The sequence below is a fragment of the Miniopterus natalensis genome, chromosome 17 (genome assembly GCF_054644295.1).
Source record: "Miniopterus natalensis isolate mMinNat1 chromosome 17, mMinNat1.hap1, whole genome shotgun sequence".
NCBI lineage: Eukaryota > Metazoa > Chordata > Mammalia > Chiroptera > Miniopteridae > Miniopterus > Miniopterus natalensis.
The window spans coordinates 23,911,560-23,935,360 of NC_142097.1; the positions used below are offsets into that span (position 1 = coordinate 23,911,560).

At 44.0% G+C, this 23,801-nt stretch overlaps 2 protein-coding genes and 1 long non-coding RNA gene across 4 annotated transcripts in view; 2 read left to right on the forward strand and 1 right to left on the reverse strand.

The window, feature by feature from the left end:
• LOC148091263 (uncharacterized) overlaps positions 1-23,801 on the reverse strand; it is a 291,917-nt gene that overhangs the window by 64,867 nt on the left and 203,249 nt on the right. The gene's annotated exons all lie outside the window — the stretch shown is intronic.
• On the forward strand, positions 943-5,870 carry LOC107538721 (uncharacterized). Its single transcript, XM_087826459.1, has 3 exons — positions 943-1,276; positions 5,440-5,611; positions 5,666-5,870. The coding sequence occupies exons 1-3, from the start codon at positions 943-945 to the stop codon at positions 5,868-5,870; spliced, it is 711 nt and encodes a 236-aa protein (XP_087682585.1).
• On the forward strand, positions 17,780-18,675 carry LOC107538743 (uncharacterized). Of its 2 annotated transcripts, XM_087826124.1 has the most exons (3): positions 17,780-18,257; positions 18,354-18,427; positions 18,500-18,675. In XM_087826124.1, the coding sequence occupies exons 1-3, from the start codon at positions 18,049-18,051 to the stop codon at positions 18,673-18,675; spliced, it is 459 nt and encodes a 152-aa protein (XP_087682250.1). In that variant the 5' UTR covers positions 17,780-18,048. The 2 variants fall into 2 exon arrangements, with proteins under 2 accessions (XP_087682250.1, XP_087682249.1); XM_087826123.1 differs by having other exon boundaries at positions 17,780-18,675.

Genomic DNA, 23,801 nt, shown 5'->3' on the forward strand with positions numbered 1-23,801 from the left:
TAGACCCCAAAGATAAACCAGGTATCATATCAACTAATCTAATTCTCTTGTAAAAAGAGAGAAAGAAAGGGAGGGAGAAAAAGGAGAGAGAGAGGGGAGCGGAGGGGAGGGAACTAAAAGCGTCATCAGTGACTTGAAGTCACTGACTCTGCTGGTAAACAACGGTAGGACCGGAGTCACACGCCCTTCTCAGTTTGCCCAGAATTGCCCAAGTTACATCCCTGAAAGTCCCGTGTCCAGGGCAATTCTGTCCTGCGTAATAAGAATAACTGGTCGCCCTGGGCATAAAGTGATTGCTGCTTTCTCAGTCCCAGCCTCTGCTTTTGCCCACGTGCTTTGATTCTGCTGTGCGTGTGGAAGTGATAATGCCAAACGTCCTCTACCCAAGCGTCTGTGATAAAACTGGGATACACAGCTGGGGCAGGTTTCTCCAAGAGACATCTCTCATCATCTAGAATCAGGTTTTTGTGGGCAAACAGCCTGGGACTCAGGTATGGATTCAATTAGTCCCTGTGAACATATCAGCATCATGACACACACCACAGGGAAACTTCCCAGCCTAAGTCAGACAAAGAAGCAAAACACATGTACTGACCCTCATGAGGCTGCCAGGGCCTCTATCACATGCCCGGAATATGACCAAAGCAGGAACTAGCCTGATGATGTGACCACCTTCCTTATTCTGAAAAAGTTTCTATGAGCTATTATGAATTAAGAACATATACAACACTTATTTTCTAAAGATTCAAATCACTTAGGGAACAACTTCCTCCTTGACAATTTTCCTGTGATTACCAAAACAACACAAACAGCAACAAGGAAAGCCCTGCTTATTGGTCCCAACATCGGGGGCCCAGGGTATAAAATCCCCAGCACAGAAGAAGTCATCAGAATCTGAGAAACTCACCTCTGAACAGAAACTCACCTTCTACCCCTGACACCATGTGCTGCTCCCCTTGCTGCCAGCCCACCTGCTGTGGATCCAGCTGTTGTGGGTCCTGCTGCTGCCAGCCTTGCTGCCGACCATGCTGTGTGTCCAGCTGCTGCCAGCCTTGCTGCCGCCCGACCTGCTGTCAGACCACCTGCTGTAGGACCACCTGCTGCCGGCCCAGCTGCTGCTGCAGCCCCTGCTGTGTGTCCAGCTGCTGCCAGCCTTGCTGCCGCCCCTGCTGTGTGTCCAGCTGCTGCCAACCTTGCTGCCGCCCCTGCTGTGTGTCCAGCTGCTGCCAGCCTTGCTGCCGCCCAACCTGCTGTCAGACCACCTGCTGCAGGACCACCTGCTGCCGCCCTTGCTGCTGCTGATCTTCTCACCAAAGAACCACGATCTTCACACAACACCTGTTAACTGACTCGCCAGTTTGGAAACATTCATGTCCTAGACTTTGCTGACAACAGCATGCTCCACCAGGAGTTCTGTGACTCATTCGGCTGACAAAGCCTCCGAATCCGCGTGGTGGTGTGCGGAGGGCCCCCAGTCCTCCTCCTCCCGTGTGTGTGGATCGGGTGTCAGCTTCGTGCATCCTCAATATGGGGTCATGGTCTCTGCTTTGACTCTGTGGTCAGGATCTTCACCCTCTCCCTCCATGTTACTTAGAAAAACAAATTCTTGTAACTGCTACTTAGATTTACTGTTACTGTTGAAACTCTTCTGATCCTGTTCCTTTTCCAGTGCACTCGTGGTTTTTGTAATGCTGCTTTCTTCTCATGGTCACTTTGAGTTGACTCCCTAGATACAGGGAGTCTTGCCTTTATTTCTTAATAAATTCTGTGCATTCCATATTGTGTTTTGTTTTACTGTGCAGCACTCCTGATAAGGATGTATACACATGTTGCATATCATATACATTATCCATCCTGAGCCTCATATAGTCTCCCACAAATAATTATCTCCACCCTCCATATGAGAACGTTTCACAGGGTCATGTTATGTAGCTGAAATGGGCAGACTCAGAGCCAGCACTGTGTCCTTTGCTTCTGCTCAATGACACTTAAGTTTCTATCTAAGACAAGTTAGGATAAGTCCTGGGACTGAGCACCAGCACGATGTTCATTTGAGCGTCTTTAACAATGGAAGCGATGTTCTCTTGTGCGTGCATGCAGATAGCACCTACTTACAGAGTCCTTCCCAAGTCAGTGTCCACACCGCAGCTAGCTGGTAGGGCAGCAAGGGCTGCACGTTAGAGCTCGCCCGCGCGCAGGACCCTTTCCTGTCTCAGGCGCTGCCCAGCCACTCAGGCTTTCCTGGGCATCCAGTGTGACCTCACAAGGAAGAGACTTGTTCTTTGCTATCATGGAAATCAAATTCTTGTATAGCCTCCTTCCTGATTTACCTACAGAGAATAAAAGGGAATTAAGTGATTTTCTGCAGAACATTTTATGTTCCCCAACTTTATGGCAATTTGTCATTCTGCCCAAAATATAATTAAGAGAATTTGGTAAGATCAAAGTTGGGGACAAAGAAACTAAGCAATGAGAGAGTATGATTTTGAGTAATGCGGAATACCTGAACCTTCTAAGGAAACAGAACCATCTCCTGTGTTTTGTGAGTCAACTATGAAGCATTTGAGAGAAACAGAAACTTGTGTTCTGGGGTAACTGGAAGAATGTGAGAAAGAGGAAAAGTAGCAGAGCCTGTGCATTCCTGGTCATGCTGGACAGAAGGCGGCTGCTTTGGCCCTGAACTAACAAAGCTGCCTGAGTATTCATTGACATGAGGCTTTACACTGGTTCTGAGAGAATTAGAAGAAACTTGAACCTGGATCACCTCCTTGGGAACAGCAGAGGTACCCCTGATGAGCTGACCAGGCTGGTATTCAGGACATGTGCTAACTTCTGAGACTGTGTATCTGGGATGCTCTGAAGAGAATGCCAAGAGCAGACTTGCTGACTGCTGTTCCTTGGTGGGTGTTTGGGTGATGGAGATGAGAAACTAACATGTTCTGGGTGACCTACTATTTGTTGGGTGTGCACTCAGTGCTTCATCTATGTATCTTCAATTCTTGAATAAATTTTCAGGGCAGGTATAAATGTTCCCATTTTAGAGATGAGGAACTTGAGACTGAGGAGGTAAAGTGATGCCATAGTTTGGTTTCTCCCAGGAGTTACTCTGAAGAAAAGATTCAAGGGCACATAGTGTATTTGGAAAGTGCAGGTCTCTGGTTGGGAAGTGTGGACTTGATAGAGGAAAGGGGCACTATTAAGCCAGTATCACTGTGGGCAACTGAAACTTATACCTAAGAGAAAATATCAGATATGATGTAAATGCGTTAGGATTATTAACTGGGTAATGGGGAAGCCGACTCTTTACAAAACAACTCTTCAGAAGTAGTGGTTGAATGTTTTCTCAGGGTGACACACACAGGCAGCATGACTTTCTATTGTTGTAAGAAATAAACCCTGAGGCATAGACATGCAGTTCTGGCTGGTATAAATTGACCTGAACAAACTAAGATCCCAGATACATGGATGGGGCACTCAAAACCTCATTTATAGTCTGGCTAGCGTGGCTGAGAGGCTGAGCATCGACTTATGAATCAGGAAATCATGGTCTGATTCCCGGTCTGGGCACATGCCCGGGGTTGCGGGCTCGATCCCCGGGGAATGTTGTGCAGGAGGCAGCCAGTCAATGACTCTCTCATCATGGATGTTTCTATCTCTACCCCATCTCTCTGAAATCAATAAAAACATATTTTAAAACTAAACAACAAAAAGCCCCTCATCTACAATTCTCTCCACTCGAATCAAGGATTGGGTTTTTCAGTGCGGTGGGAATCCACATTCTAGACTAAAAGGTAAGAGAAGGAAGGACAAGTTTTGGTGTTGGTAGTGGAGGGAGAGGGAGAAGGAAGTAGGGAGAAGGAAGCAGGGAGGGAGAAAAGGGAGAAAAGAAAACACCACAGTAGAAAGGGGTTCCCTAGCACACTGCTGGTGGGAATGCAGACTGGTGCAGCCACTATGGAAAACACTATGGAGGCTCCTCAAAAAATTAAAAATGGAACTGCCATTTGACCCAGTAATTCCACTGGTAGGAATAAATCCTGAGAATCCTGAAACACTCAGAAAGAACTTATGCACCCCTATGTTCATAGCAGCACAGTTTACAATAGCTAAGATCTGGAAACAGCCCAAGTGCCCATTAGCAGATGAGTGGATAAAAAAGCTGTGGGACATTTACACCATGGAATACTATGCAGCTGTAGAGAAGAAGGATCTCGTACCCTTTGGGACAGTATGGATGGACCTGGAGAGTATTACGCTAAGCGAAATAAGCCAGGCATAGAAAGACAAACATCACATGATCTCACTTATACGTGGAATCTAAAGAACTTAATAAACTGATGAACAGAATAGATTCAATGACATGGAAGCATGGATCAGACTGACGAATGTCAGAGGGATGGAGGAGGGCAGGTGGGTGGAGGGGGAGAGAGTAACCAAAGAATTTATATGCAGATATCCACAACCCAAGGGCACGGACAGTGGTGGGGAGAGGAACTGGGGTGGAGGGTGGGATGGGGTGGAATGGGTCATTGGGGAGAAAAAGGGACATCTTTAATATTTTAAACAAAAATAAAGAAAACAAAACAAAAAGAAAAAGAAAACACCACAGTAAGTGTGTGTCAGTGACATCGGTCCCTGACTCTGCCGGTTAACAAGGATAGGACTGGAGTGACCAACTCACCCTGGTTTGCCCAGACTGCCCCAGTTATACCGATGGTGAGCCCTGTGTCCTGGGCAAGCAGGACTACTGGTCACCCAGGAAATAAAATGCTTTCCTATTCCCAGCTTCTGCCTTTACTCACCTACTTTGGCTCTGCCGTGAATATGGAAGAGATTATGCCCAACAACCTCTACCCAAGTGTCTGGTAGACAGGGATATGCAGGTGGGGTGGGCTGTTCCAGAGAGATGCCTGTCATGGTCTTGAATCAGGCCTTTGTGCACAAAGAGACTTGGACTCAGACATGGTGTCAATTTATCCCCATGAATGTATCAGCCTCATGCCGCACACCATGGGGAAACTTCCCAGCCTAAGTTAGACGAAGAAACAAAACTGGGGAAGGCATGCATACTGACCCTCATGAGGCCGCCAGGGACTCTGTCACATGCCCAGAATATGACCAAAGCAGGAACTAGCCTGATGATGTGACCACCACCTTCCTTTCATCTATAGAAGTTTCTATGAGCTATTCTCAATTAAGAAGCACATTAAACATTTATTTTCTAAAGATTCAAATTACTTAGGGAACAACTTCCTCCTTGACAATTTTCCTGTGATTACCAAAACAACACAAACAGCAACAAGGAAAGCCCTGCTTATTGGTCCCAACATCGGGGGCCCAGGGTATAAAATCCCCAGCACAGAAGAAGTCATCAGAATCTGAGAAACTCACCTCTGAACAGAAACTCACCTTCTACCCCTGACACCATGTGCTGCTCCCCTTGCTGCCAGCCCACCTGCTGTGGATCCAGCTGTTGTGGGTCCTGCTGCTGCCAGCCTTGCTGCCGACCATGCTGTGTGTCCAGCTGCTGCCAGCCTTGCTGCCGCCCGACCTGCTGTCAGACCACCTGCTGCAGGACCACCTGCTGCCGGCCCAGCTGCTGCTGCAGCCCGTGCTGTGGGTCCAGCTGCTGCCAGCCTTGCTGCCGCCCTTGCTGTGTGTCCAGCTGCTGCCAGCCTTGCTGCCGCCCCTGCTGTGTGTCCAGCTGCTGCCAGCCTTGCTGCCGACCATGCTGTGTGTCCAGCTGCTGCCAGCCTTGCTGCCGCCCAACCTGCTGTCAGACCACCTGCTGTAAGACCACCTGCTGCCGGCCCAGCTGCTGCTGCCGCCCCTGCTGTGGGTCCAGCTGCTGCCAGCCTTCCTGCTGCTGATCACCTTGTCGAAGAGCAACCATCTGTGCACAATGTCTTCAGTTAACTGACTGGCCATTTTGGAAACACATTCACTTCCAAACATTGCCGAAAGCCATCATGTGGTCAACAAGATTTTTGTGACTCACCTGCCTGTTTAAAAGCTTGTGAATCATCTCAACAGAGTTCGGAGGACATCACCCTGATTCTTTCCTTGGGTCTTGGGGACCATGTGCCAGCTTCGTGCATCCTCGACGTGGAGCGCATCCTCTGGGTAACTTAGGAAAACTAATTCTCATAACTTCTTCTTGGGTTTCTGCCACTGATCTCAATAACAGTCTTCACAATCATGCTTCTTTTCCAATGTACTCGTGGTTCTTATACACTGCTTTTGTATTTCCATGATCACTTCGAGCTGTCTCTGTAGATGCAGGAATTCTTACCTATATTTCTTAATAAATCCTGTACCATTATTCATCCTGAGTTGTGTTTTGTTTTATTATACAGCATTCTTGATATAGGGGCCTATATCATATTGCACCCTGTATGCATTTCCATTCTGAGCCTCACAACAGCCTCCTTCAAGTTATATCCCCCATTTGTTCAGATGAGAACATTTCTCTGTGTAATGGAGCTAAAACTGGACAGACTCAGATCAAAGACCAGGCTCCCTGCTCCTCTCAAGGGCACTTACATTTACATATTGGGACAAGTAGAGAGGAGACTGGGACTGAACACCAGCAACCTGTGCACATGAGTTTCTTCTTTAATGATGGAAGGAATTCTCTCCTCTATACGCAGACAACCTTTGTGTTTACAGAGTTCTTCCCAAGTCCCGGTCCTGCACCCTAGCGAGCAGGAGCTGTTTCGGTGAGGACAGCAGTGAGCTGCAGGTAGGGGACACTGACGGCGTTTGGGTGCTCTCATGAATGCCTGGAAACTTCACTGCCTCAGGCTCTGACCAGCCCCTCATGCAATTTATCGGCATCAAATAATTTTGACCATCCACTGTGTCCTCTTTAGACAGGCTTGTTTATCGGGACTTGTTCTTGGCAGCATGTAAATCAAATTCTTGTATGGTCTCCTCCTGAGTACCTGTTTTAGAGCAAAAAGGAATGAAGTAATTTCCTGCAAAACATAGGCCCTATATGGTGAACCCCAACTTTAAGCCAACTTGCTTAACACATCAAGGGCTTGACATCAGTCCCTGCTGCTGACAAATAGCACATTCAGTAGAGGCAGCTGTGGCGACAGAGAACTCATGCTGCTGGTTCCGTGCAAAGCCTCTGTCCCTGCCACCATGGCTGCTTTGTTTGTGGCCTATGAAAGCACTGGGGCACCTGAGGAGGGACACGGGATGAGCTATGCCAGACTCCTGATTGCCCTGTGCCTCCTAAGCGGTGGATACTGTCTGGTGGGCATTGATGTGGGACACAAAGAGGGAATACTTTCCGGCCATACACCTAGTTATATCTACATGACTCTTCTCTAAATCTCTGTATCTCTAATCTTTCAATCTTGCTCCCTCCAGGTCTCAGACCAATGAACCGTGCTTTTCACCACCTGCCAACAGCCCATGAACATCATTTCCTTGTCCACTTTTCTTCTAAACAAAATTTATAACCAGGTGTACTGCTCACAGTTCTTGTCACTGGGAGTATTTTCACTTCCCACTGCCTTTTTCAGACCAGAAGTTGTTGATCTATTTTAGTAAAAATTCCATATGTGGTATAATGGTTGCTATTGGGGCTGCCAAATTGATAAAACTTAAGGAATTTCATGGTCCTATGTCATATTCCATTAGGTTTCTGCAGGAATAAATGGGGCTGTAAGCAAACCGTGCCTCCTTTAGTCATTTAGGTCAGCACTGGACTCTGGATGTGCTATAGCTTCTTATTAGTACCTTGGCCTGGAGGTTAAATTTGTAAATTTGAGGTAAGATGGGGATACAGGTGTAAACAAGAGAGGCAAATCCCAATTATTGAGGAGAAAGGAAAGGCAAGTAAACTATTCTTTACTATTAAGGATTATAAATAAAATTTGTCTTTGTGATATCCCTTGAAAATGTAAGAATTATGATCTCTTAAAGAAGGCATCTGCCTACAGACTGACTGATCTAGTAAAGGAGGCGGAAGGAGAGAAAGAAATAATTCCAGATTAACCCATGGGTGGACATACTATTTAAGATGGAAGTGGGAAAAAGAAAGAAATAGACAAAGTGACACCATATATGAGAAACATTCGTGAGGGTGAATAAATATATCCTGTATTTCCCCCCAAACACATAGCTAGTGAGTAACAGAACAGGAATTTGAAGACTCTTCCGTATAATTCTAATTCCCATAACCAAGATCTGCTGTCTTCTTTTCCACAACAGGGATCTTATTGTTGAAGATAAAACTGGAGATGGCTAGATGCACAGTCGGGGAGGGAATTTAGTACAGACAATGGGGGATGCAAACTTGTAGCATCCTTACAAAATCGGCTCACAAAAGAGTAGGCTCTGTAATGGGGTGGGGGTGGGAGCTAGGGGCTCTGTAGAACTTTTTCCTCTGTTTCCTTCTACAGGTTTGTAGTTGTAGGCTTTACATTTAGATGTATAATCCATTTTGAGTTGGTTTTGTATAAGATGTGAATTATGGGCCCAAGTGCTTTCCCCCTCCCATCGATATTTAGTTATTCCAGCACCGTTTATTCAAAACACCACACTTTCTCTGAATATTAACTTGACACCTTTTTCAAAAATTTAATGCGTAATGTAGGTCTGGCTCTATTTCTGGGTGCTGCCTCACCGCCGCTGTCGCCCAGTCTGTCGTGGATCCTCTTGTTGCTGAGCTTTGTTTCTCAACATCAGCCCCGAGTCAGCTACCAGTGTATTAATCTTGTTCTCATTTCCTTTATCCCTCTGTCCTAATCTGTTATTATGTTTATTAAAAAGCAAGAATTTAAACTAAATACCACACAAAACCTCCAATGACCCAATGTCTACACTACTTCATGGGACAGGCTTGGCCTTCACACTGAACTGTGAAGTAACTATGTCTCAATAAATACATACTCTCTTGGTATCGGAAACATCTGTGGCCCTCAATTGTTTTTAGTGTTGATTTTGAACTGGAGATAAGTTTGGATATTTATTATAGGAACAAAAAAACTGATTTTGCATATATTGATCAAAGCCCAAATCTGAGAAAATGCCAAATAATTAGCTTTCCTCCAACTAGATTGCCCACATTGTCTGCCATCTAGTTTATTGACAGAAACCAAGAACATCTTTTTTACTAAACTGAATTATGAACCACTGAGCAAGGTCCTTGTGCGATGGGCTCTGGGAAGCTCATACGTTGAATGAGACCCAGGCCTCACCCCTCAGGTGAAATCTTGGATTTAGTAGAAAGGCATATGGCAAGTGGAGTAGGTTGATAATATTGGTGAGAAAGAGGAGTTGAGTCTATTGGAGAGGAGCAATATATAAAGATTGATTCTTAAAAATAAAATGTGTCAGTCTGAAAATTCAGGGGAATGTGTACGGCTCACAGACACATAAGACAAGACAAAGCGAAGCAGAGGAGTGGATGAAAGCAAAATGTTTATATTCTTATGAAGGCAATCTTTATTTTAAAATTACCAAAAAACAAAAAACACACACACCACTGTCTCATATGCTGCTAGCTTGTGGACTGGGAGCTGGGCCATCTCCCTCCAACTGTTGTGGCTCCATTTTACCTGATTTATACATATATAATGAGCTTCCACGTGAGAAAGCGTTTTTAAAAGGCTTTAAAAGGTTTGGAAATCATTAAATTAAAACAAGAAATTCACATCAATATGAATAATGTGAATAAAATACTAAGGAGGTGGCATAGTGGAAAAACGTATGAGAAATGTTATATTTAAAGTACTAGTAACAAAAACCCCCACAAACCACACCCACCAAACTGGCAAAATTCTCCAACTCTTCCCTGGTCTATGAATTTTCATTTAATTCTGCTGAAGTGAGCATTAAATCTCACGCAAATGGATCTTTCTGATACCACTTCTCCACTCAAGTCCTGACCGATATGCAGGGGCTGCCTGTATCAGAATAATTAGATACATTATTGTTATATAAAATGAAAATCTCTGTGACCTAAAACTTTCTACATCAGAATCTCTGGGGAATAGGCTGGGAATCTGGCATTATTATCAAATTCCCAGGGTGATTTTTAAGTACACTAATGCTGTAGAGCCACTGCCAACTCTAGCTCTCCAGAGTCACTCACCACCCGCAAGGACGCTCTCCATGCCTCTGTGCCTCTGCATGTGTTGGCATCTCTGGCACAAGTCACTCTCCACTGGTCCCCTTCTAATTCTTTAAGGTCCACGTCTAATGTCCCTTTTTTGCACCATCACTTTTAGACAATTAGTCATTCCTCCAACCATGAGGTAGTCCATAGCACATAGGATTATTCTTTGTATTGTTACTATTTATTTGTTCCTCTCTCTACCTCTCCACTCTGAGTTTTTCAAAGGCGGGGACTATATAATTTATTCAACAGCCATGTATACAGAGCCAGTTCCTGGCCATGCTATGAGCTAGGCATACAGGTTATAAAAAAGATCCATTAGTATATTTTCTTAGGAAGCTCAGGAAAGGTGATGAAAATGGAACTGCCTTATGACCTAGCAATACCACGTCTAGGTATACATATTTTTAAAAAAATCCCAAACATTAATTTGAAATAATATATACACCTCTATGTTCAATAAAGCATTATTTATGATAGCCAAGATATGGAAGCAACCCAAGTGCCCATCAATACATGAGTGGATAAAAAAGCTGTCATACATATATCCAATGGAATATTACTTGGCCATAAATAAGAATGAAATCTTACCATTTGTGACAGCATGGATGAACCTAGAGAGTATTATGCAAAGTGAAATAAGTCAGACAGAGAAAGACAAATGCCATATGATTTCACTTATATGTGGAATCTAAAGAGCAAAATAAATAAATAAAGCAGAAACAGACTCATAGATACAGAGATCAGACTGATGGTTGCCAGAGAGGAAGGTGGCTGGGGAACTGGGTGGAAAAGATGAAGGGATTAAGTACAAATTGGTAGTCACAAAATAGTCACTGGGATGTAAAGTACAGCATAGAGAATATAGTCAGTTATATTGTAATAACTATGTACGGTGCCAGGTGGGTACATGAAATATTGGGGGGACTACTTTTTAAAGTATATGATTGTCTAACCACTATGCTGTACACCTTAAATTAATATAAAATAATATTGAATGTAAACTTAATTGAAAAATAAAGTTAAAAAGAAAACAACACCATGTGAAACACATAGGGAGCATACTCTCAGAACATTAGAAGTGGGCTACCTAAGGGAGGGGCAGCTTGGGTGAAGGGTGTCAGGAAGGGCTTGCTACAGGAGGTAACCACCCCTAAATCTTACTGAACAAGTAGTATGAAGGTTCATGCATGTACCTGGAACAGAATAGGGGAGCTCTCAATCACTGTTTGCTGAACAGATCAGTGAGTGACAATCCATAGCTCTATAGGACTCCAGTTTTATGATTCTATCAAATGCAACAAAGACTTTTTCAAATCAACGTTTCTGACCAACATGCAGCATGCCTGCAAACATGGGCCTGCTATTATGATCCCAATTATGAGTCACTTGGGGTTATTTTAGGCCCCAACACAACCCCTACAGGACCCTGTGCACATTCTGAACATTGAAGACAGTGGGATCAGACACTCACTTTTGCTCACAGGACAGTAATTCTATTTTAAGGGCATTATACATCCCTGGGAATGTTATGTATTGGGGCAATAATGCATTATTTGGATGACACGTTATCATTTACTGTGTTTTAGAACAATGTCCTTCCCTCCAGGGAGGCATTTCTTTCTTGCCTACTAAGCAATTTAAAGGTATATGGAGGGAGACGGACACTCAGAGAGCCCAGGGCAGTCGCTGTTTACAAACAGACTTTTAATATCTTAACAATCAGTAAAGCTGAACTGGTGCTACTGTCTGAGCATCATGCTGGTCTGGGATGCCCCCAACCATCACCCCAGAGGGTCATGGTACATATCATAGGGGTTCAGAATGACTCACCCCAAAATGTGTCTCTGTGGTATGCAGATTATTTTGACCTAAAGGCAACTTAGACCCTGTGGGGTCAAGGGAACTTAACTACCTAAAAGAATTTAAATTAGGGGCCTTGCCCACAATAAGAGTTATTATCAGAAATAAGTTTTCATGACCTATCTATAGCTCAGGGAAAACTTCTAATTACTGAACATCTGCTCTTCTTATTGTTCTGCAAATGACCTTCCACCCCTCTAAAGCCACAGGGCATCTTACTTCACCCTAAACTCAATGCCATGTGTACCTCATTTTAACTTTCTCTCCCCGAACCTTTCATGTATGTAACACACATATGTAACTAAATTTGGTTATTTTCTTTTATAAATCTATCTCATGTAAATTTAGTTATTAGAACAGCTGAAAGAACCAAGGAGGGTACAGGAAAATTTCTTCCTCCCTCAGAAGATTTCTAAAAGTAATGCAGGAGCATGACAAAGTTCTTTTTAATTTTTTTTTCTGTTTATAAAAGAAAAACAAGTCATTAAAGAAAAACTAGAAGATAAAAGTGTTCAGAAGAGCCTTGGCTGGGCGGCAAGGTCAGGGAGTCGTCTGTACACCAAAAGACTGGGAGTCTGATTCCCAGTCAGGGCACATACCCAGGTTGCGGGTTCTACCCTTAGTTGGGGCCCGTATGAAAGGCAACTGACAGATGTTTCTTCTCTCACATCAATGTTTCTCTCTTTCTCTGTCTCCCTCTCTCTCCTTTTCTCTCTCTCTCAAATCAATAAAAACATATCCTCAGGTGAGGATTTATTTTTAAAAAGGTTTCAGAAGAAAATTAAGTTTCCATAAGCCCATCAACCAGAGACAATTACTGTTAATGCTTCTGGTAATTATGTCAATATTTTTCTACATATCTTTTTACCTAATTGAGGTTACACTGTATATTCTATTTTGTGTAGAAATATAAATATTTTCAGTAACATAAGCACTGTACCAATTCCAGTGGTGATTCCTGAAGGGCTATATCCATTCCAGATACAATTTGTTCTATATAAAGAGGAGATCTGCCAATATTTTCAAGCCCAGGAAATGGGACAAGAACATAGTCTAGGTGTCTTGGAGATTCTCCTGACCTCCTAAGTGACCATTTTTTGCTTAGAACTGACCACACTGATGAATTTTACCTTATTAAGATTCCATCCTTCTGAGATTTCCTTATATCTGTATTGGACCTGTGACTAAATCTTTTTCCATAAGTAATGCTGCAAAATTGTGGGCATGCTAAGACTCACAGATGGGTAAGAGTGACACACAGACTATTTCATGTCGAGGTCCACAGGACAACTGCTCTATGGAAGGAACTGTAATATCTGTAAACATAGAAGATGCCTACAAGGAAAGAATGACAGGAGATGATTCAGGAGGAAAGAGCAGATGGAGTCCAAGTCAACACATTCAGCTTACAATATTTACCAGCATCTGAACCAAGGTGATGCACACCAAGGAAAACAACCAAGATATGATGTAGGAAGAGTCAACGGGATAAATCCTAATCTATCAGAAAAATGAGACAATGCTTTCCATCCAATTTAGAAAACATAATTTCCCAGTCGAACAATTGCTTACTTAGTAGGGTAAACAATAGCAAGGGAAGAGCTCCCTTAGCAGGGTATAAAAGGGAAGCTGGTGCAAGAAGACTTCAGATTCAAGAAATAACACTCTTCTGGAAACCCACCCAGAACCTACCCCTTCTGATACCATGGTCAATTCCTGTTGTGGCTCTGTCTGCTCTGACCAGGGTTGTGGCCCAGGCCTCTGCCAGGAGACTTGCTGCTGTCCCAGCTGCAGCCAGACTACCTGCTGCCACCCCAGCTGCTGTGGGTCCAGCTGCTGCAGACCCAGCTGTTGTCAGACCACCTGCTGCTGCAGGACCACCTGCTGCCGCCCCAGCTGCTGCGTGTCCACCTGCTGCAGACCCCAGTGCTACCAGACTGTGTGCTGCCAGCCCACCTGCTGCTGCCCCAGCTGCTGTGTGTCCAGCTGCTGCCGTCCAGTCTGCTGCCAGACCACCTGCTATAGAACAACCTGCTGCCGCCCCAGCTGCTGTGGTGGTTCTTGTTGCTGAGGCTCCGGCTCTGAGCTTGAACTTCCTTGACCCAATCCATTAGTCCATAGAGAGAGCATCCCATTTAACAAAACATGTGGCATTTCCTGATATCATGAACTTACAAACAGACCCATGAACTGGTTTGAAAACCCCTGGCCTCTAAATTATTTTATTCTTTTTTGTAGAAACATCTTATTACTAGTTAATCAGAATTTACAGTCAGATTCTGCATAAAAATGTTTTGTAGTTTTGATTCAAAATGCAGGAGTTTTCAAATGTCCCCCTTAGAGATACTTCATTCTAATGTTTTTCTATGGAATCCATTTCCATGCGGAATTGCTTGATATTCTCCAATAAAACTTTTGGCATGCAAAGGCACTAAAAATTGCTCATCTCTCATTATTTCTTATTCATGAAATGTTTTATGGATATTGCTGTCTCTTTTCTGCACAACACAAGATTTCTCAGGGTAACCTACAATAGAAATTTAAGTTTGCACTAATCAATGAGATTTTTATCCAGGCCAGAATTCAGTCTCACACCAGAAATTTTAAAAAGGTTTAAAGAGAGGCACCTTGCATTTAATACATGTAATATGAGAGCTACCAAAAAAAATAATCCTTAGTAATCTATAATCCATGCATTGATTTAAAACCAATTAAATAGAGGCAGCTCAATATAGAGGATCACCCCTGGACTTGGGAATTAATGTTAGGTCGGTTTTCTGACTATAACATCAGAATGAACTGTATACTGACTATGAACTTAAACATGTTACTTAAACCCTCTCAACCTGACACTGCTTGTCACGCTTAAAAATGTGATTTCACATGACTTAAGTCTGAGAACAATTACAAATTCTAAAGTAAAAACATGAATATAAATGGGGGGGAAAAGGAGACCTAGGCGTAGTCAAGTAAAAGAGAATTTTGAAAAGGTCATAAATGTAAGGACTTCAGAACTGCAAGTCACATTGGATACCCTCCTACCCAGTGACTTTCAAACAGTGAGCTGTGCCATTGAACAGAGTCCAGAAACAGACCCAAAAGCCTATAGGAATTAAGTACAAAGAAAATTGTAGTTTAAAATCACCCTGTATAGGGAGAATTATTTTTTAAAAGGTATAGGTCAGCTAGTGAACTTCAGGATAAAGAAAGGAGGAAACAAAGGAGAGCTACTACTTCATTCATTAAACCAAAACAAACTTCATTAGAGTGAAAATTCAATATAAAACAAAATTGGTAAAGTTCTAAAAGAAATCAGGAAGGATTTCCAAGCACAGTCTTAAACTTATGTTAAGCAACGAGAACAACAAAACACCGAGCACACGCACACACCCTGAAGGGAAAAAATATAGCCAATTAACATAAACAAACATTATCTCAACTGAGTCATCAGTAGATCAGTCATCAGCACTCCTGGAGACACTTTTCCCAAAATTCAAGGTCATATAGCAATCTTAGAATCGTCTTCGACTCCACAATGGGGTTCTCTAGAGCCTTTACCCCACAACAACTTGATATCTGCTTATGTTCCCTCACCTTTCCGTGACAGAACAAGGTCAGGACTTTTCCAGGAAAATGCTGTGTCTGGGCTCATCAAACTTATGACCAATGCAGACTCAGAACACCAGCCACGCCTCCCAGCAGAGGTCCAATCAGGAGCCCAGGTTGTTACCATCCTGCTTGTGTCCACCTGGAAATTGGACCCACGGCAGAAATGATAATTGGTGAAGAATTTAAAAGGCAACATGAGGAGTTTGGTTTATTAGCTGTTTAAGTTGCTTAAGGTAGAAAGGGATCCTCAAAACCCATTTCATCCAATCTCCTCCACCTGCTTCTTGAATGTCCCTCTGTAACACAGGCTTACAGTTCAAGCCCTCCACTGACTATCTGTGGAGGAAGCCATTCCATGAACCACACTCACCATGGTGACTCACATTTGTTTCTGTGAGACACCCACTTATCCTCTATCAGCCCATTACAGTCATTTGGGGCAAGTCAATCTCTCACATACAGCAACCATATGACTAGCTGACTAGTGTTTCAAAAAATGAGGGGCACTGACAGTTCAGTTGGCTCTTTATAAACATTCCCCCCCTTTGGAGTCATGGAAACCCAGGAAAAAGAAGGACACTTACTATAAAATCTGTTTTTGTATTATGTGCTGCCAAATAGGTATCAGTTTCAACTTTAGGATGGTTTCTCGATAGCCATTCCTGTCTTGGATGAGTCATTCTGGGAACAGAGCAGAGGACATCTCAACTTGGTTGAGAGGCTTCTCATAAAATATGGAAACAAGGAATAACATGAGAGTCTTTTCATCAAGCTATTTGAAGCCATCAAGTAAGGGGAGGTTAAATATGTTGAATGACAGAATTATGATTTGAAAAGCTTTAGACATCCTTGCCCAAGACACTAAATCCCACAGGGTGAAATGTCAGAGCCTTTCTTAGATCTAGATGAGTAGTTATCAATGCAACATGGCACATGAGTAAAGGAAGGGCTAAATATTGTCTGAATTACTTGGGAGAATTGATTTGAACCACTCGAACACCCTAATGATGTATTTCCTCTCAGCACCCCTTCCCCAGGTACACCATCATTAATACCAGCCATGGTGTTCCTGGTGTCAGGTGGAAGAAGAGATTGAGAACTGCTGGTCTATATCTATCCACAGCAAAACTATAAGAAAGGTTGAAGCAGTTTGTAATGAAAAAGACATAGATGTTTACATGATATTAACTTCAGTATAAGTCACACTTACTGCCAAACAATGTTGCCATTAAACTCTGAAAGCAAACATTGATACATCAATGAAAATGTATATTATTCAGCCTTAAATAAATCTGCCACATGTGACAACATAAATGGACCTGAAAGGCTTACGTTAAGTGAAATAAGTTAGTCATAGAAGTACAAATACTGCATGACTCCACTTGTTAAGATATTTAAAATAGTCAAATTCATAGAAGTAGAGAATAAAATGATGGGTTTTAGGAACTGGGGGGAGGAGGAAATGGATAGTTCAATGGGTGTAAAGTTAAAGATATACAAGATGAATGAATTTTAGAAATCCGCTGTACAACATTGTGCCTATAGTTGACAATAACAGTATGATGCACTTAAAAACTTAAGAAGGTAGATCTCATGCTAATATTTTTAACACACACAATAAACTTGGGGACACAAAAACTCTTTAGTGGTGCTGAAGAGGGTTTTACCATAATTATGGAAATAGTATTATGGTGCAGCATATGTCCAAATTCATCAAAATGTATATATTAGACATGTGCAATTTTTTGTATATTACATATTCCTCGATGAAGCTAAGGGAAAAGAAACATCAAAATTTCATGACTTCACCTTTCTGCTACAACAATTATTTTGTTCCCATCTGAAAGTCTAGAAAATGGGCCATGATTCACAGTCAGGAGGGGAAATATCATGAGAGTCTATTCTCATGCCAGTGAGGCCCTATTTCACATTCAAAATTTACCTGCCCACCAGACCCATGATGAATGAGCCATGAATCAAACTAAAATGCAGCTTTACCCTCCCAAGGCACCAAGGAGGAGGTGACTGTTAGAGTCTTCACCACCCAAGGGGACATGCTGGGCTGTGCAACCTGAGACTGACACAGACACGGCCTAAGGCACAAGTCACGTGACAGCTCCCTTAGAGGAAGCTGAAGCAGGAGAGGCACAGAAGAGGTGATTCGGGAAGAGCTGAAGTGAGGAGTCCTAACACATCAGGAAAAGGAAGCAATGTTTCCAGCCATCTTGAAAAGGTTAACCAGGAAAACAAACTTGGCTAATTTGATAATGGCCTGTTAATTAGGACAAACAACGACAAGGAAAGAGCACTGCATGTGATGACAGCAGCCCTCAGCAGGGTATAAAAGGGGCCCTGGGGCAAGCAGACTTCCAAACCTTCCAAACTCACCTTCCTAATCCACCTTCCTGGAAACTCACTCAGAACCTCCACCCTCTGCCACCATGGTCAACTCGTGTAGTGGATCTGTCTGCTCCGACCAGGGCTGTGGCCAAGGCTGCGGCCAGGAGACCTGCTGCCGCCCCAGCTGCTGCCAGACCACCTGCTGCAGGACCACCTGCTGCCGCCCCAGCTGCTGTGGCTCCTGCTGTGGCTCCAGCTGCTGCCGCCCCATCTGCTGCCAGACCACCTGCTGCCGCCCCAGCTGCTGTGTGTCCAGCTGCTGCCGCCCCAGCTGCTGTGGCTCCAGCTGCTGCTACCCCTCTTGCTGTGGCTCCAGCTGCTGCAGGCCTACCTGTTGCACCTCTAGCTGCTGCCGCCCCAGCTGCTGCCAGACTACCTGCTGCAGAACCACCTGCTGCCGCCCTAGCTGCTGTGGCTCCTGCTGTGGTTCCAGCTGCTGCCGTCCCTCTTGCTGTGTGTCTAGCTGCTGCCCGACCACCTGCTGCCAGACCACCTGCTGCCGTCCCACCTGCTGCCCAACCACCTGCTGCCAGACCACCTGCTGCCGTCCCACCTGCTGCCCGACCACCTGCTGCCAGACCACCTGCTGCCGTCCCACCTGCTGCCCGACCACCTGCTGCCAGACCACCTGCTGCCGCCCTGTCTGCTCTAGTGGTTCTTGCTGCTGATTGTCCTGACCTGCTCCCAACTTTTTTCGTCAACCAATCTTTGTAGTGTAATCCAATGGAACTGAGTCATGCAGGCCAGTTGTAAAACCTCAGATCCAGCTGATTCTTAAACTGACTTTGCCCTCCAGATACACTGTCCCCCATGTTATGATCTTTCTCCCAAATGAACACAAAGTTTGAATTTCCTCTGAACTTTCAACCAACATGTCATCCCAATTGATACATTTCTCTCCTGCCAGATTTTCTCATATGGAGATATCCCTAAATCTTAAATAAATCTTAATTTCCCGAGCATACAAATACAACAGCATCCTGTCTGATTATTATTCCTCCTTAGTTGTGCATTGTCCTGTTGTCCTCTGCAGCGAGCAGAGTATAGCTGGTGATTTCAGGGTGTGCACCTTTCTGCCCTCAGCATCCCTATTTTAATATAGGAAGATGGTTTCTTCCAGCAAACACTTTGACCTCCCTGCCTGCGGACTTTCTCCAGATGAAGAAGCAGGCTCTGGGCGGCAGGGAGCTCCTCTGTAGGAGCAGTGCTCAGCCAGCGGGCGGGAGCGGTGGGTAAACGCTCCGGCATCTTTCCCCTCGGGTGGGGCAAGTTGTACCCGTCTCGGGGGGGCCTCAGTGGGTGCGCCTGGCTGCCTCCGGGAGGGAGCTGCTCATGACATCATTCTACATGGGCTTCCGTCGATCCCCTGGGTCACTTTCCAGGCTCCCTTCAGTGCTTCTTCACATTCTCCCCTTAATAGACTATTCGATTGGAAACCCCTGATTTGGAGTAGACATCAGTGTCCCAAATCTCATTACCATCGCCTTTGAAGCATTTTTCATACATGATGAATGGCCGCCCTGCTGTTACAGTCAAGTCTTGAATTACTGTCAACTGAACCGCTAAATCTTTTGAACGTTTTGTTCCTTCTTGCCAGTTTTGCACAGTTGTTTTTAGATGAGTAGCCTTCACTTGTTTTTCTCGGACCATTATGCCTGAGAGACAGGACACACCCACAAGGAACGGGGTTCCCCGCCTTAGCAACTCTCATCCCAAAGGAGGCTGCGTCCATGGGGGAAGCACCCCAACCTGGACGTCTTATGTTGGATTTATTGAAAGCAGAGCCTAACACAAGGATCCTTGCAGAAGTGATGTGAAAGGTAGTGTTTTCAGGAGAAGTCAGTAAGAAACGGAGGGAAGCAGGATAGGGTAGTAAAAGAAGATAAGCTAAAACACGGCTGCAGTGGAATTTTATGACAATCTGACCCCACAGACCTGTCCCTCCTGGAGGCAAGGTGGTTGGGGCTTTGTGCTCCTACATCAGTTATCACTAGCTCTGGACCCTCCTGATGGGGAGAAGGGGTGGAGAGCCACACAAGCTCCTGCAGGTGAGAGCAATGACCTGGAAAACATGTGGTTGAACAGGGTTAGCCACCAGCAGTCCACACTCACACCAGCTTGAGGATGGGGTACTTCATGGCAAAAGCGATCTGATAGTATATTATATAGTCTACCCCGGGCACCATTTAGGTCCATGTATTTTTCTCATTAAAGTCACTCCAACTGGTTGGTTACAATTTCTATAGAAACTTACAAGAGGAGGGTTTGTGGGCAGCACCTCTGCTGGTCTAGTAGACCTGCCTGGTGGAGGGACCAAATTCTAGTCCCTGGGGATTCTGAGCCCTTGGTTCCTATGTCCTCAGCTGTTACAATGGCCACAGCTCTTGTACTTGACCCAAATCAGTTAAAACTGGAAATAGAAATACAAAGAATGCCTCAGGAAATCACCTAAATAAACTCCTCCTTGACCCCATTGCTCCTTTCTTTGCCTGCTGATCACCTGGTACTAGAAGCTCAAAGAAATTATGTGATGGCCACAGCTTTAATTCCAACCAGACCTTGATTATGTCTCTTTAGAGGTAACTCTTTTCTGTTAGAGCTAAGACATCTACATGCACAAGGCCTACGATTATAGGGGAGAGAGGCACACTTCCCCAAATGGATCACTGGGAGTGAAGTTGAATGGGGCAACTCCTCCTTCAACCATGGGTTTCTGGACCAATGTACACAATGAGGGACCATGTTGGCCTTTTCGGTATCCAACTGTCATTGTAAACTAAGATCCTGTATCCAAAAGCATCTGAATGTGCCAATTTTTCCTGAGGAAATGGCTATAGATTCCTTTGGGAAAGGACTAGAGAGATAACTATATACTTCTGTGGTCCTTTGTCTTGGAGAACTGGCCTCTTTTTTGGTGTGTCAGTGGTTTGTGGGTCTGAGAACTGGCACAGATCTGGAAAATGGGTGAGGGAATCATGATTTTCCATTGGGATCAATGATGTCAGCCTTTTGCTCATTTATTCTTAAGTGCTTTTACACACACACACACACACACACACACACACAGATATACAAAACTATATCGCTGTTAGCTGTGAATACTCTATTCTGAGGGCCACCATGCTCTATGGTCCACATTGCTAGGTCACTGTGGGTCACACATCACTCTGCCCGGGTTGTCATTTCACAGTTGCTATTCACTGCATTGGCTACTTGGGCCATATTACCATCCCTCCTACTCCTATGGAGCAAAGTTGTGTGACAATATTCCCTATGGCAAGCTCCAGCTTCAGATAAGAGCCACCCCTGAGCTTCTCAGTATGCTTGTGTCGTATACAGTGTACCCCACTGAGGGAACACAGCGAGTTGGGTTTTCTGGCCGTATGACTAAGTCTACTCGACCACATTCAGTTCTCTGCACCTTTTGATGCCTTCCTCCTCATGTGTGTGTTGTGTGGTACAAGATAAAATAAAATGGTCATAATTACTAAAAGGTGATGTAGGTGAATGGTATGCAGTAAAAGCGTATTGCCTTTCACTGACAACTAACCTCATTTCACATTTTACTTTGAAATAACTATAGACGCACAGCAACGTCCCACATACCCTTCACCCAATTGCCGCCACTGGCCGCATCTTATCTATCGTCCATATCGGAACTTAGAAATTTAGATTAGTTCAAACCACTGATCTTGTCCAGAATTTACCAGTTTTACATGCATGCATGTGTGCGTGTGTGTGTGTGTGTGTACTTCTATGCAGTATTACCATGGGTACTGTATGAATCTGTGTACCCACCCTCATGATTAAGATCAGAACTGTCCTTCTTCCTTAGGCTTCTCCTATGTAGCCACACCCACTCCCTCCCGCTCATCGCCCAGAACCCCTGGCCACCACTAACTACTCTGTTCTCCATCTCTCTCATTTTATTTCAAGCATGTTCTACAAATGGAATCAGTGGTTGGCTTTTTACACTCAGCATCCTTCCTTTGAGACCATGCAAGTTGTCCAGTGTATCAGTAGCTGTTCTATGTTGTGGACATATATAGTTCGGTTTGTTTAACCGTTCACCTATAAAGGACACCTTAACTGTTTCAGGTCCAGCTTTACTCATCACTCATTTATTTGGCCACTCATTCATTCACTTTTGTGGAAAAATTTTACTGAGGCTTCCTACTTGCAGGCAAACGATGCCAGTTTTCAGTTGCGAGACACATCATCTACTTTGAATACTGTTGGATTTAGTAAAGTATCTATTTCCTCTATCTCCTGTTCCTTAGGACTTTTAAAGATTTCATCATAAACCTATCTATTTTCTTCTTGGACTAAAGGGTTCTGAGAGTTCAGTCTTTCTTACAAAAGAATCACTCTTCTTCTGAGAACTAAATTATCACTTTTTTTGGACACTCCCTCAAATGCGGAGGTCATATGGAATTCTTAAGAGGTTTTTTTTCAGACTCCACAATGGGGCTCTCTAGAGCCTTGGCCCCCACAACTTGATATCTGCTTATGTTCCCTCACCTTTCTGTGACAGAAGAGGCTCAGGACTTTTCCAGGAAAATGCTGTGTCTGGGCTCATCAGAGTTATGACCAATACAGACTCAGAACACCAGCCACGCCTCCCAGCAGAGGTCCAATCAGGAGCCCAGGTTGTTACCATCCTGCTTGTGTCCACCTGGAAATTGGACCCACGGCAGAAATGATAATTGGTGAAGAATTTAAAAGGCAACATGAGGAGTTTGGTTTATTAGCTGTTTAAGTTGCTTAAGGTAGAAAGGGATCCTCAAAACCCATTTCATCCAATCTCCTCCACCTGCTTCTTGAATGTCCCTCTGTAACACAGGCTTACAGTTCAAGCCCTCCACTGACTATCTGTGGAGGAAGCCATTCCATGAACCACACTCACCATGGTGACTCACATTTGTTTCTGTGAGACACCCACTTATCCTCTATCAGCCCATTACAGTCATTTGGGGCAAGTCAATCTCTCACATACAGCAACCATATGACTAGCTGACTAGTGTTTCAAAAAATGAGGGGCACTGACAGTTCAGTTGGCTCTTTATAAACATTCCCCCCCTTTGGAGTCATGGAAACCCAGGAAAAAGAAGGACACTTACTATAAAATCTGTTTTTGTATTATGTGCTGCCAAATAGGTATCAGTTTCAACTTTAGGATGGTTTCTCGATAGCCATTCCTGTCTTGGATGAGTCATTCTGGGAACAGAGCAGAGGACATCTCAACTTGGTTGAGAGGCTTCTCATAAAATATGGAAACAAGGAATAACATGAGAGTCTTTTCATCAAGCTATTTGAAGCCATCAAGTAAGGGGAGGTTAAATATGTTGAATGACAGAATTATGATTTGAAAAGCTTTAGACATCCTTGCCCAAGACACTAAATCCCACAGGGTGAAATGTCAGAGCCTTTCTTAGATCTAGATGAGTAGTTATCAATGCAACATGGCACATGAGTAAAGGAAGGGCTAAATATTGTCTGAATTACTTGGGAGAATTGATTTGAACCACTCGAACACCCTAATGATGTATTTCCTCTCAGCACCCCTTCCCCAGGTACACCATCATTAATACCAGCCATGGTGTTCCTGGTGTCAGGTGGAAGAAGAGATTGAGAACTGCTGGTCTATATCTATCCACAGCAAAACTATAAGAAAGGTTGAAGCAGTTTGTAATGAAAAAGACATAGATGTTTACATGATATTAACTTCAGTATAAGTCACACTTACTGCCAAACAATGTTGCCATTAAACTCTGAAAGCAAACATTGATACATC